Source organism: Bufo bufo, chromosome 3 (assembly GCF_905171765.1).
Source record: "Bufo bufo chromosome 3, aBufBuf1.1, whole genome shotgun sequence".
Taxonomy (NCBI): Eukaryota; Metazoa; Chordata; class Amphibia; order Anura; family Bufonidae; genus Bufo; species Bufo bufo.
The window spans coordinates 132,148,829-132,162,081 of record NC_053391.1 but is presented as its reverse complement, the minus strand read 5'-3'; the positions used below and the strand labels follow the sequence as shown (position 1 = coordinate 132,162,081).

Here is a 13,253-nt window from a genome sequence, read left to right as displayed (position 1 = left end):
CTTTAGAGGACTTGACATGCTTATGCCACAGTGCATATTGAAAATTGAATAGTTGACATTTTTCCTGGTCATGTATTTTATATTGTTTCGTTGGTACTCTGCTCCACAGGTGGCATCGGCTGTGGAAAAATGGAAGGCTGCAATTCTGGAGGCCCAAACATTCTCTCGCATGCATGTGCTACTAGGGATGTTGGATGCGTGCATCAAATGGGATATGTCATCTGAAAACGCCCGGTGTAAAGTTTGTCGTAAGAAAGGTATTGTAACAGAATAGGTGAATTTTAAACTTTTTATTTTTTTATTTTATTTTTTATATTTTATTTTTACATTTCTCTGCCTAGGTGAGGATGACAAACTTATACTATGTGATGAGTGTAATAAGGCATTCCATCTCTTCTGTCTGCGGCCGGTGCTGTTAAACATCCCTGATGGAGAATGGCTGTGTCCAGCTTGTCAACCAGCAACACTTAGGCGCAGCTCTCGTGGCAGGTAATGACTGTTATTGCTGCTACTATGTGTGATGGGTCTGCTCATCTTTGGTAACTTTCATTTTTTTTTCTGTAGGCCATGTTCACACAGTTGAAAAATACTTTTTTGTAATGGAGTAAATCCATTAAAAAGATTCAGAAATTGTGGCACTTGCGGCCTGATTCCTCAGCATGCTTTCTGTAATTGCTGACTATCAGTATGTGTACCGAATTGAGTATTTGCAACAATAAGTAATGTGTGAGCTTGGCCACTAACTCTTCATACAACTTTGCATAAATCAATAGTACAAGCTTTGTCTTATTGAGAAATGTCTAGTTATCAGTTGTTTACTCTTTGATTAACCACCTCCGGACCGCCGTACGCAGCGACGCGTCCTGGAGGTGGTTGATTCCGACTGGACGCACCAGCGCGTCCTCTCGCGAGACGCGCGATTTCCTGTGAACGCGCGCACATGAACGCGCGCTCCTGGGTGAGAGAAATATCTTGGCAAAAGACAACTTTTCCCATTTTTTTTTTTTATACAAAGTTGTCTTTTGCCAAGATATTTCTCTCACCCAGCATGGGTATATGTAAAATGACACCCCAAAACACATTCCCCAACTTCTCCTGAGTACGCGATACCACATGTGTGGCACTTTTTTGCAGCCTAGGTGGGCAAAGGGGCCCATATTCCAAAGAGCACCTTTCGGATTTCACTGGCCATTTTTTACAGAATTTGATTTCAAACTCCTTACCACACATTTGGGCCCCTAGAATGCCAGGGCAGTAAAACTTCCCCACAAGTGACCCCATTTTGGAAAGAAGACACCCCAAGGTATTCGCTGATGGGCATAGTGAGTTCATAGAAGTTTTTATTTTTTGTCACAAGTTAGTGGAATATGAGACTTTGTAAGAAAAAAAAAAAATCATCATTTTCCGCTAACTTGTGACAAAAAATAAAAAGTTCTATGAACTCACTATGCCCATCAGCGAATACCTTAGGGTGTGTACTTTCCGAAATGGGGTCATTTGTGGGGTGTTTGTACTGTCTGGCCATTGTAGAACCTCAGGAAACATGACAGGTGCTCAGAAAGTCAGAGCTGCTTCAAAAAGCGGAAATTCACATTTTTGTACCATAGTTTGTAAACGCTATAACTTTTACCCAAACCATTTTTTTTTATCAAAGACATGTAGAACAATAAATTTAGAGCAAAATTTATATATGGTTGTCGTTTTTTTTTTGCAAAATTTTACAACTGAAAGTGAAAAATGTCATTTTTTTGCAAAAAAATCGTTAAATTTCGATTAATAACAAAAAAAGTAAAAATGTCAGCAGCAATGAAATACCACCAAATGAAAGCTCTATTAGTGAGAAGTAAAGGAGGTAAAATTCATTTGGGTGGTAAGTTGCATGACCGAGCAATAAACGGTGAAAGTAGTGTAGGTCAGAAGTGTAAAAAGTGGCCTGGTCTTTCAGGGTGTTTAAGCTATAGGGGCTGAGGTGGTTAATGACTTAAGCTATCCAGGACGAGATCAGTTTCTCAGGAAGTTTTATATTAATCTTGTCAATACAAGTCTATGTGCAGGGGATGGGGGAGAGGTGAGCAGGGACTGCATGAGACCCATAGACATAGAGACTGCACAGCTAAATAGAAAGTCTGTATTGCAGCCCAAGTGCTTTATTCGCAACCATACAGGTCAGCACTTCTCTAATGTCCTCTGTGATCGTGGGGCTGCCTTTGAGTAAATTAAAGAAGATTAGAAGTAGATTCTCTTCCACTTTGTGTGTGAAATATATTGCAGCTAGTCTCCACCCACCAGATATAGAACTGCAAACTAGACATTCAGCATGCACGGGGAAAACTGCTAATAAATGCCAGATGCATGTTATGTAGTGGACAGATAGTTATTACTCATGTACAAACGCGGTTTGTGATTGTCCACATTGCCACCTTTTGCTGACTTGATTCAGTTTTCCATTACATTATACACTGCTTGTATCCAGGGGTTACGACCACTCTGCAATCTAGCAGCAGTGGTCGTGCTTGCACAGCATAGGAAAAAGCACCAGCCTTTCTGGTGATGGGGACTGCGAGGGCACATAGGCAAGCATGTGCAGCGGCTCCCGTCCCAGCCACCTTGTATCTGTCGCTTTAAGCAGTGGTTGTAATCCCAGTGTATAATGTGATGCAAAAATTAATCAAGCCAGCAAAGGACGCAATATGGACTATCGTAATAAAATAGTAAATGTCTTTGCATTAAAGGGGTTGTCCGGGTTCAGGGCTAAACCTGGACATACCGAGAGTTTTACCCAGGCAGCTCCCCTGATATGAGCATCGGCACATTTCATGCTCCGATGCTCTCCTTTGCCCTGTGCTGAATCGTGCAGGGCAAAGGAATTTTATGGAGTTCCCGTGATGTAACCATATATTCCCATTTTTATTTTAAGGAATTATGCAGAGGAATCCACGAATGATGAAGAGGAGGAGGAAGATGAAGATGAAGAGGATGACGAGGAGGAAGACTATGATGAGGAGGCAGAGAGTGATGATGACCAAGATGTAGTTGGACTCCGCTGTAAGTTAATATATAGCTGGATTACTTTAGTTTAAAAATCGAAGTGCCCCTCTGCAACAAATTATTTATCTGAAATTAAAAAAGGAGCAGCTGTGCTAATCATTTTGGTCTGAACTATCCTTTTTCATGTGCTCCTGTTGTCTCCATAGTTATAGGGGCAAGTTTACAAAGATCAGTGTATTTTCCTGTCAGAGTATTGGCTTAATTTATGTCCAGGCATTCACCTCATTAATTAGGCTAATCTAAGGCAACTATGCGCCTGGCGGAAAAACTATACCAGCCCCTGGCTGACGTTCACCAACATGGGTGCCTGTTTCCAGGCATACGTATTATTAAATTTGCTGGGATCCCAGCAGGGCCCTATTCTACCCCCTTCCTGAAAACTTTTCAGCATCGGCTGTGCAACTTAAAGGGAACCTGTCACCGGGATTTTGTGTATAGAGCTGAGGACATGGGTTGCTAGATGGCCGCTAGCACATCTGCAATACCCAGTCCCCATAGCTCTGTGTGCTTTTATTGTGTAAAAAAACGACAACTATTTGATACATATGCAAATTAACCTGAGATGAGTCCTGTCCCTGACTCATCTCACGTACAGGACTCATCTGAGGTTAATTTGCATATGTATCAAATCTGTTTTTATACACAATAAAAGCACACAGAGCTATGGGGACTGGGTATTGCGGATGTGCTAGCGGCCATCTAGCAACCCATGTCCTCAGCTCTATACACAAAATCCCGGTGACAGGTTCCCTTTAATGTCACACGGCTGGTCAAAAAGGAGACTTCGGCTATTTTTACAACTAAAATAGTCCCAAGTCCCTTGATAAATAACCCCCATAGACTGCAAATCAACCCTCTGTAGCCAGATATGACTGGATTGTATCAGATTAATTGCAAATCTAGATGCAGTGGAGCAGTAAAATAGTTGCATGACTGGACCTGGCGTTTACTTTGTCAAACAAAAGCCCTCTGCAGAAAATATAGTTTAGGCCTCGGCATAGCCTTTTTACTCATGGTCACAAAGCTTGGCATATGGCCACACTGGGTTAACCAACTGAATGGGGCTAATCTATGCACTGCAGAAACTGTTTAGCCTGTTTAAACGGTCAAATGTAGTGAATGATGCAAGTTGACAACTAGCCTCCTATGGCCATAGACTAACTGGTTTATGACCATCTTACTTGCACTTTGGTAGATACTTAGAGGTTGTCTGGGTGGTCAGAAAAGCGTGCCGCCGCTTCATTCATTTCTATGGGAGCTCTGCAGTACAGTGCTCTGCTATCTCTGGAGTTCCCATAGAAGTGAATGTAACGGCGGCCTTGTGATTTCTTTCTGATGGCAAGGAGTTAAACCAGGCAATAAGCTTTGGAATCCTGTGGGATTTTGGAGAATGGCTATTTGTTAGCCTGCGTGCACACAGAACGCCTGCATGGCATGCTGTCAGACGTCATTTCATTTACAAGAGCCACGTTTGTATGCGAGTGTGGGACATAGAGATGAAAGCTGAGGGATCGAACAGGATCAGCATTTCTGTTCTTTTGACAGCCGCCTCTGGGTAGAATGTGGCTACAGAGATGCAAAAGAAGTTTAAGTTCACTGTTTAGACCCATGGTGGTAACACGACACGTGTTTGCCTCTTACCCCGTGTCAGTTAAGTTTCCAATGATTAACTTGGCAAATGTGAGATCCTGCTGTGTGGCCCTCCTTTATGGTTTGCAGTCTACTCATCTCTCACCGACAGCAGCTGTGTCACAGCCATTAATTCAGGAGGGGGTAGATATAGGGAACAAATGTTTGTTGTTTTTTTTTATTTTTTATTTCTCTAGTTCCCAGTTGTCTAAAGGGATCAATTGTAATTCTATGGAAACTTAGCAGCTCTGCATTTACTGTTGTGAATTTAGTAGTATTCTTACAAAGTCACTTTTTACTCCATAATTACTTTATTGATCTTGTCTTCTGTATTTTCAGCCTTATTTGAACAGTTGTCAGATTCTTAATGGTAGTGGGGATTGTCAGACTTTGACTTACTGAGTAGCCATATTGAGTCTTCCTAGGGGTCCATTCACACGTCCGCAATTTGGGTCCGCATTCGTTCCGCAATTTGCGGACCCATTCACTTTCAATGGGGCGAGAACAAATCTGCATTTTCGGGATCCGCAATTCCGTTCCTGAAAAAAATAAAACCTGTCCTATTTTTGTCTGCAATTGCGGACCAGAAAAGGCATTTTCTATTAGTGTCTGTGTTTTGCGGATCCGCAAAACACTTACGGACGTGTGAATGGACCCTAAGTGTGATGATTCTTTTTTTTTTTTAGTGAGATCTCGCAAAGCTACTAAAGCAAAAACAACCAAACTTGATCAGCCAAGACGCCGTGGACGCCCACCAAAAAATAGGCAACCGACCAGATCGTCACGGCAGCTTGCGGCAGAGGAGAATGGAGCAGATGTTGATGAGGTGGTATGTATAGTGAATCTACTATGTCCAGTAATTTCAGCTACACCTTCCTGTAGAGTTCTGTTAGCAGTCGATCGTTTCCGTTTTGAGAAAACTGATGTAGTTTACTTTAGTGAATTGTGGTATAGAATTATGGGGGACCTATGTAACATTAATCTTGCATTGACTCTACTGTAATAGTTCACTGCATGCACAACGCTCACCTCCCTCCTGGCTGCCAGAAGCCAATTCCAATGACTGTTGCCATAGTGGCCAACATCACTGTGTGAATGTAGTACTTCAAGGGCTTGTCTCATCGGAAACAACTCGTTCAGAATGTAGATGGTGAGGATAACGATTGACCACGGCAGATCTTGATCCAGGCACGCACACCCTGCCTGGCCCGACAGGCCATTCAGGCGAATGCCGCTGAGCGTTCCTCATTAATCAAAGATTTCCAATTCTTTTCTAACCACATATAATTGTTTGAAAGGAATGCGAGGTTGGACAAGAGCAGAATGTTCAACAGTGCCTGCTGTCCCTGGAAGCAGACTGGCGTGCTGTTAGTTTAGTACCCCTGTAACCTCACTATTGTCTTTGCTCAACAGACTACGTTAAGTTAAAACAATGAGGTTGGTAAGGTGCCAGCCAATAAAGGTAATAGATTTACTCCAGTAGGCATAGAAACTGACTGCTGGCAGTGGAGTAAATGCATAACTCCTGGCTAAAGTAATAACTTTCTTTTACATCTATATAAAACTTTAACTGTACATTTCTTTAGCAGCTGCTTTGTGGAGTAACCTTGTCAAAGCAATTTTTTCTCTCTAACTGGCATAGATTAAGAAGCCAGTCAGTGTTGCAGGGGTGGACCTGCCAGGCTCTACATCCCTTTGTTCTTATCAGCACAGTTATGCCAAGCATTTCATTTTCTGCCAGTTCCATGCATTGTTTCCCCCACCCTGATATCAGAGTAAAGACCTGTGGCAGCTTAAGATGACCATATTGTGACAATGACAGTAGCTCGTGCTAGAGCAGACTCGTGTCTGTACCATTGGAGACTGTCACAGAATATTTGAGGAGTATTCATAAACTTCTCTTACCCTTGTGTAGTAAGTGTCAAATTATTATTATTTATTATTAAAGCGCCATTCATTCCATAGCGCTGTACATATGATAAGGGGTGCACATACATAATACAGAAAAGTGCACTAAGCAGGAACAAGACGAGTTAGACTGGTACAGAAGGAGAGAGGGCCCTGCCCGTAAGGGCTTACAATCTACATGGTATGGGAGAAGGACACAGTAGGTGCGGGTTAAGTTGGTCATGGCGGTATAGAGGCAGCAGGGTCACGGGTTGTAGGCTTGTCTGAAGAGGTGGGTTTTCAGGTTTCTTTTGAAGGATTCCACTGTAGGTGAGTCTGATATGTTGGGGTAGCAAGTTCCAGAGTATGGGGGATGCACGGGAGAAATCTTGGAGTCGATTGTGGGAAGAGGCAATAAGAGGAGAGGAGAGAAGGAGGTCTTGTGAGGATCGGAGAGTACGTGTGGGGGTGTATCGGGAAATTAGCTCAGAGATGTAGGGAGGGGACAGGTTATGGACGGCCTTGTATGTATTTGTTAGTACTTTGAAGTGAATTCGTTGGGCAATGGGGAGCCAGTGAAGGGATTGGCAGAGGGGAGATGCAGAGGAGTAATAGGGTGAGAGGTGGATTAGTCGGGCAGCAGAGTTGAGGATAGATTGGAGGGGTGCGAGAGTGCTAGATGGAAGGCCACAGAGGAGAATGTTGCAGTAGTCTAGGCGGGAGATAATGAGGGCATGTACAAGCATTTTTGCAGATTCAAAGTTAAGGAAAGCACGGATGCGGGAGATGTTTTTGAGTTGGAGGCGGCAGGTGGTAGAAAGGGCTTGGATGTGCGGTCGGAAGGAAAGGGGAGAATCCAAGGTCATTCCAAGGATTCGGGCTTTGTTGACTAGGGAGAGTGTGCAGCCATTGATCATGATAGGTCTGTTGGGGGGGTTGAACAAGATGGGGGAAAGATTATGAATTCTGTCTTATCCATGTTAAGTTTAAGAAAGCGAGAGGCAAAGAAGGATGATATAGAAGATAGACATTGTGGGATTCTTGATAGTAAGGTGGTGATGTCTGGACCAGAGAGGTAGATTTGTGTGTCGTCAGCGTAGGAGTGATACTGAAAGCCATGGGACTCTATGAGCTGTCCCAGGCCAAAAGTGTAGATGGAGAAGAGCAGGGGTCCTAGGACAGAGCCTTGCGGGACACCAACAGAGAGGGAATGAGACGACGAGGTGGTGCGGGAGTGGGAGATTCTAAACATCCGGTCTGTGAGGTATGATGTGATCCAGGAGAGGGCCAGGTCAGTGATGCCAAGAGATGAGAGAGTTTGTAACAGAAGGGAGTGGTCGACAGTGTCGAAGGCAGAGGACAGGTCAAGGAGAAGGAGGACAGAGTATTGTTTCTTGGTTTTGGCTGTCAGTAGGTCATTGGTGACTTTGGTAAGGTCAGTCTCGGTCGAGTGGTGGGGTCGGAAGCCAGATTGTAGGTGGTCAAAGAGGGAGCAGGAGGAGAGGTGGGAGGACAGTTCTGAATGGACATGTTGTTCAAGTAGCTTTGAGGCATACGGAAGAAGTGATATGGGGCGATAACTGGACAAGGAAGATGGGTCAAGTGAAGGCTTTTTGAGGATGGGTGTAATGGTAGCATGTTTAAAAGCAGAGGGGAAGATACCAGAGTTTAGTGATAGGTTGAAGAGATGAGTTAGGGCTGGGATAAACACTGGTGAGGTTAGGGATGAGGTGGGATGGGATTGGGTCAAGTGCACAGGTGGTGAGATGAGATTTGGAGAGTAGAGTGGAGAGTTTTTCTTCTGTAATGGTGGAGAAGTGGGTTTTGAGAGAAGAGGACCGAGCAGTTGTGTAGAGGGTCTGTGGGGACTGTGTAGTGAAGCTTTCTCTGATGTGGACTATCTTTTGTTTGAAATATTTGGCAAAGTCCTCAGCTGAGAAGAGTGGAGAGGGTGGGGGCGCTGGGGGATGGAGAAGGTAGTTAAAAGTGTTAAAAAGTTGTTTAGGGCTGTGTGACAGGGAAAATATGAGAGATGAGAAGTAGGCCTGTTTTGCATTTGCGAGTGAGGATTTGAATATGAGGAGGGATTGCTTGTATGCGGTGAAGTGATCCTTAGACTGGGATTTCTTCCATCGCCGCTCTGCAGCCCTGGAAGCTTGTCTGAGTTTTTTGGTCAGGTTGGTGTGCCAGGGTTGTCTGTTGATTTTCCAAATTTTGTTGTGTGTGAGGGGGGCAACAGTGTCGAGAGCTGTACTTTATTGTGGTGTTATAGGGTGGTAGCAGCATCTGGGTCTTGGAGGCAACAGATGGTAGAGAGTGGGAGAAGAGAGTCAGAAAGCAAGTGAAAGTCGAGATGTTTGAGGTTCCTGCGGGGGTGTGCTAGTGTGTGGACCGGGGGAGCTGCAGAAGAGACCAGTGAAGAGAAGGTGAGTAGCTTGTGGTCGGATAGGGGGAGAGGCGAATTAGAAAGGTTAGATAGGGAGCAGAGGCGGGTGAAGATCAGATCCAGAGTGTGACCATCTCTGTGGGTGGGAACTGAAGACCACTGTGATAGGCCGAAGGAGGAAGAGAGTGACAGGAGTTTAGAGGCGGCCGAGTGGCAGGTGTCAATAGGGATGTTGAAGTCACCCATGATAGTGGGGATGTCGGCAGAAAGAAAGTGTAGTAGCCAGGTGTTAAAGTGGTCAAGAAAGATTGTGGCTGGGCCTGGAGGGCGGTAAATGACGGCTACTTGAAGGTTGGAGGGAGAGTAGATGCGAACAGAGTGTACTTCAAATGAGGTGAGCGTAATGGAGGGTGGCAGTGGAATTGGGCTGTAGGAGCAGGTGTCTGATAGGAGGAGACCAACTCCTCCACCATGTTTGCAGCCGGGGCGGGGGGTGTAAGTGAATTGAAATCCACTATAAGAGAGTGCAGCAGGGGAGGAGGTGTCTGAGGGTGTCAGCCACGTTTCAGTGAGACCCAGAAAGGAAAGGTTTTGAGAGATGAAAAGTTCGTGAATGTACGACAGTTTGTTACAGACAGAGCGCGCGTTCCATAATGCTCCTGCAAGAGGAACCAAAAGAGCAGGGGTCAGAGGAATGGTTATTAGGTTTAAGGGGTTGCAGAAATTTGTAGAAGGAGATTTGTAGTGGGACATGGAGGTGATAGTGGGGATTTGCTGAGGGGGTCCTGGATTTGGAGAGATATCACCAGCAGTAAGGAGAAGCAGAGAAAGTGTTAATAGATGAGAATAAGAGAGGGCATGAGGAGTGTGTGTGTGTTTGGGAAGGAAGTGTTTTATGTTGGCAAACAGGTTTGTGCAAGCGATCAGATGAGAAGGTAAAATGTAGGAAGAGATGAATAGTTCCTTGCTGGGTGAATGGATGTGGGGGTATTTCAGGAGGTGTTGGAAAAGTGGGAAGAGTAAGAGGAAAAATTGAAACATTGTTTGCATTAACTATGTCTGTAATTACCTGTGGTCCCCCTTCTGGTCCAATTCTGGTATAATTCAGTATGTGCACTTAAGAGTGGCACTTGAGAGATGTGGCATTTGGAAAGACCAGTGCTAGAGCAGACTCGTGTCTGTACCATTGGAGACTGTCACAGAATATTTGAGGAGTATTCATAAACTTCTCTTACCCTTGTGTAGTAAGTGTCAAATCTAGTCCTGTGCATTCAGATCTTTATTACTAGTAGAATGGGTCATATGAATTGTAAGGTTTGTAGACTATGTGGCAGATTTGTCTGAATAATTAGCGTTCTAGGTACTGGCCATCATCTGGTGGTAATGGCAGTCTTGTTCTCCATGTGCAATACTGTCCTTCTTTCTTCTAGATACGTCAGAGCAAGCCGACCTCCCGGCGCCAGAATCAGGAGTTTCAGAAGTGTGAGGAGATCTTGTGTAAGCTCATAAAGTATCGGTTCAGTTGGCCTTTCAGGTAAGTGCATCTTAAACTTAAAATATTTATTAATTTAGCAGAGGATGAATTAAAGGAAATAATGCGGTCAAAATTGTATCCATAGTGTCCTTTTGGCCTCCACTGGGACTGGTTAGAATGCTCTCTTATATGATGAGGTGTCCTCCAAATGTTGTACTACAATTTATGTGCAAACATAAGACACTATGGGAGGTGGATGTCACACTTCTGCACTTCTACTGATTTGTTTCCTATTTTGCACCTGTATTGATCCAAAACCAGTGGAACCTGAACATAGAAAAAGTGATAAGTGATCCTACTACTTTTTAGGCTAGTTTCAGATAAGCGAGTTGAATGCAAGAAACACACTCCGTGTGTAAGCATGATTTCCTGTTCTGACCTGTGCTCCTTTGACAGGATCACACTGCACTATAATGATTTATAATGCTGTGTCCCCCTCCCAGGCCTATATCTAATGAATTGTTCTGACATAATGCTGTCAGTGTAATTCAGTAGAAACTGGTCTGGGAGACTGCATTATAAGGCATTTTAATGCCATGCACTCCGGTCAGAGGAGCAGTGGTCCGAACGGGGAATCGTACGCAGCGCGTTTCTTGCATTGATCTCGCTCGTTGGATTCTGGCCTTAATTTCTTTATTGCTGAAAGGGGTTGTCCAAGATTGGGAAAACATTGCTGCTTTCTTCCAAAAACACTGCCACTTTTATCAATGGGTTGTCTGTTGCAACTTGGTTCAGTTGAAGTGAATGGAACAGAGTTGCAGTATACAACACTCATCCTGTGGGCAGCTGGGGCTTTTTGTATAAATAACTAGATTTTTTCTTTTTTTAAGTGCTTTTACAAAGGACTTTGGAAAAACAAATGCTTGTCTGTTATCAGACAATAAACTGGAACTACTGCTGCAATTTTTACCTTGCAATAGTTTAACTTACAAGACGGTGTTTGATTATCCCTTCTTATTGTGTCATTCAGGGAGCCAGTGACTGCAGATGAGGATAAGAGCTTCATGAAAGTGGTAACGACGCCTATGGACTTCCAGACCATGCAAAGCAAGTGCTCCTGTGGCAACTATCAGACCGTGCAGGAGTTCCTTAATGATCTGAAACTAGTATTTGGAAATGCTGAGATGTACTACGAGCCGGGAAGCCAGCAAATATCCTGCCTAGAAAAAACAGAGCAGTGTGTAAAAGACCTCCTTGGCAAACACCTTCCAGGACACCCTTACCAAAGGAGGCATCGCAAGCATCAGGCGCCTGAGCCCGAGCCCGACAGTAATGGCAGGGAGCGCAAGCGGAAGAAATAAGAGGGTGACAATAAAGGAGAGGGAGTGTGAGAGAAGGATTTCAGAGAGGGGTAGAAGTGTGTATGTTGAGACAGAACTGGAAGTTTACCCCATTAGAGACCAAACATGTTTTGTCCTTATATAATGTATGGGAGGTTCAGTGAAGATTCGGGTGTTTGGTGTCATCCCCCTTTCCCCTCTTGGATGTGTGCTGCACCCAGTGACTGACACTCAATCACTGTAACACTGAAGAAGACACTCGCCGGCTTCTCTCTTTGAAAATCTTTTGGAATTGTTACTGATTGAATCACTAGTCTTAAGCCACCATCAACTCCATCTGTTTTGTTGGTGTGGAAGCTGTGCACACTTCTGTCTAAGGCACTTACTGGTGTGTCCAGCCAGAGAGCAACTCCAGAACTGAAGTTCAGAGCTGTGGCTTCTACAAATCATGACCTCTTCTGCATTATGGGCAGAGCTTCTAACCTCCAGTCAACTCTGGGACTCTTCATTGTGTTAAACTGTAAGGATGTCTGCACTCCACACACCTATTGTATTTAGAGATTACATGTCAACTATTTGTAAGTGTGCCCCACATAGACATAGGGAGGTTCTCTGAAGCTGGATAAAACCCTTAAAGAATCACCAGCATCCCCAAACTTTACCTGCCTCCCTGTATATAAATGCTACCAGCAAGGACTGATAGTTCGGAAGATAATTTTATGTTCCACTCCCTCACAGAAGAAATTTTTTAATTTCTTTTTTTTTTTTTTATCTTTTCTGCCAACACAGGTATCCAAACGTCAAACAGAATTATTTCATTTTTTTTTTTTTTTTTTTTGTACTGACTTTTCCCTTTTCTAGATATTCAATGTTTGCTTGTGATCTTGTATAAAGGGAGCCTTTGTCTGGGTTTGGCACATGTACAGTACAGTTTATATGAAAACAAGTGTTTGCCTTTATTAATATTAAAACAGAAGGAACCACGTACCCTTTGACTGTCTGGATCATATTTTTCATCTATGGTTTGTTCACATTCTGAGTTTCATGCTTATTTCAGTGAATTGGTTCAGATACTTTTTGTTTTTTTTAAAGGGGTTGTCTGAGTTATTTTTCTGAGTTTATAGTTTCTAAGTAGGCAAATGTAACAGCTTTACCGTGCACTTACTGCATCTGTAGTTGCTCCTTTCTCGCCCATTCCATTGGGGGACACAGACCATGGGTATATCTTAGGCCATTACTAGGAGGAGACACTATGCAAATAATAAAAAACAGCTCCTCCTCCACTGGCTATACCCCCATGCTCCAACAGGAGGACCTCAGTTTTAGCTTATTGTCAGATAAGGAGGTGACACTCCTGCAGGGTTGTCCCTGTAGTTTTTTTTCTTCTCCTGTTTGTTTTTTTCTAAACAGAGGTCGCATGGTGCATCCCTGGTTTCTCAGTGTAGCGAGCGCCAGGGTCGAATGGCTGTCCCCGGCTACCTCCCTTTAC

The 13,253-nt window shown here is 43.9% G+C and overlaps 1 protein-coding gene across 1 annotated transcript in view; it reads left to right on the top strand.

The window, feature by feature from the left end:
- The window catches only part of BAZ1B (bromodomain adjacent to zinc finger domain 1B), a 66,796-nt gene extending 54,046 nt beyond the window's left edge, over positions 1 to 12,750 (top strand). Inside the window, exons 14-19 of the mRNA XM_040423595.1 lie at positions 110 to 257; positions 342 to 489; positions 2,918 to 3,045; positions 5,364 to 5,506; positions 10,381 to 10,484; positions 11,455 to 12,750. Of these exons, the coding sequence (XP_040279529.1) occupies positions 110 to 257; positions 342 to 489; positions 2,918 to 3,045; positions 5,364 to 5,506; positions 10,381 to 10,484; positions 11,455 to 11,785 (1,002 nt within the window). The 3' untranslated portion in view covers positions 11,786 to 12,750. The remainder of the gene's footprint in view (positions 1 to 109; positions 258 to 341; positions 490 to 2,917; positions 3,046 to 5,363; positions 5,507 to 10,380; positions 10,485 to 11,454) is intronic.
- The last annotated feature ends 503 nt before the right edge of the window (positions 12,751 to 13,253 follow it).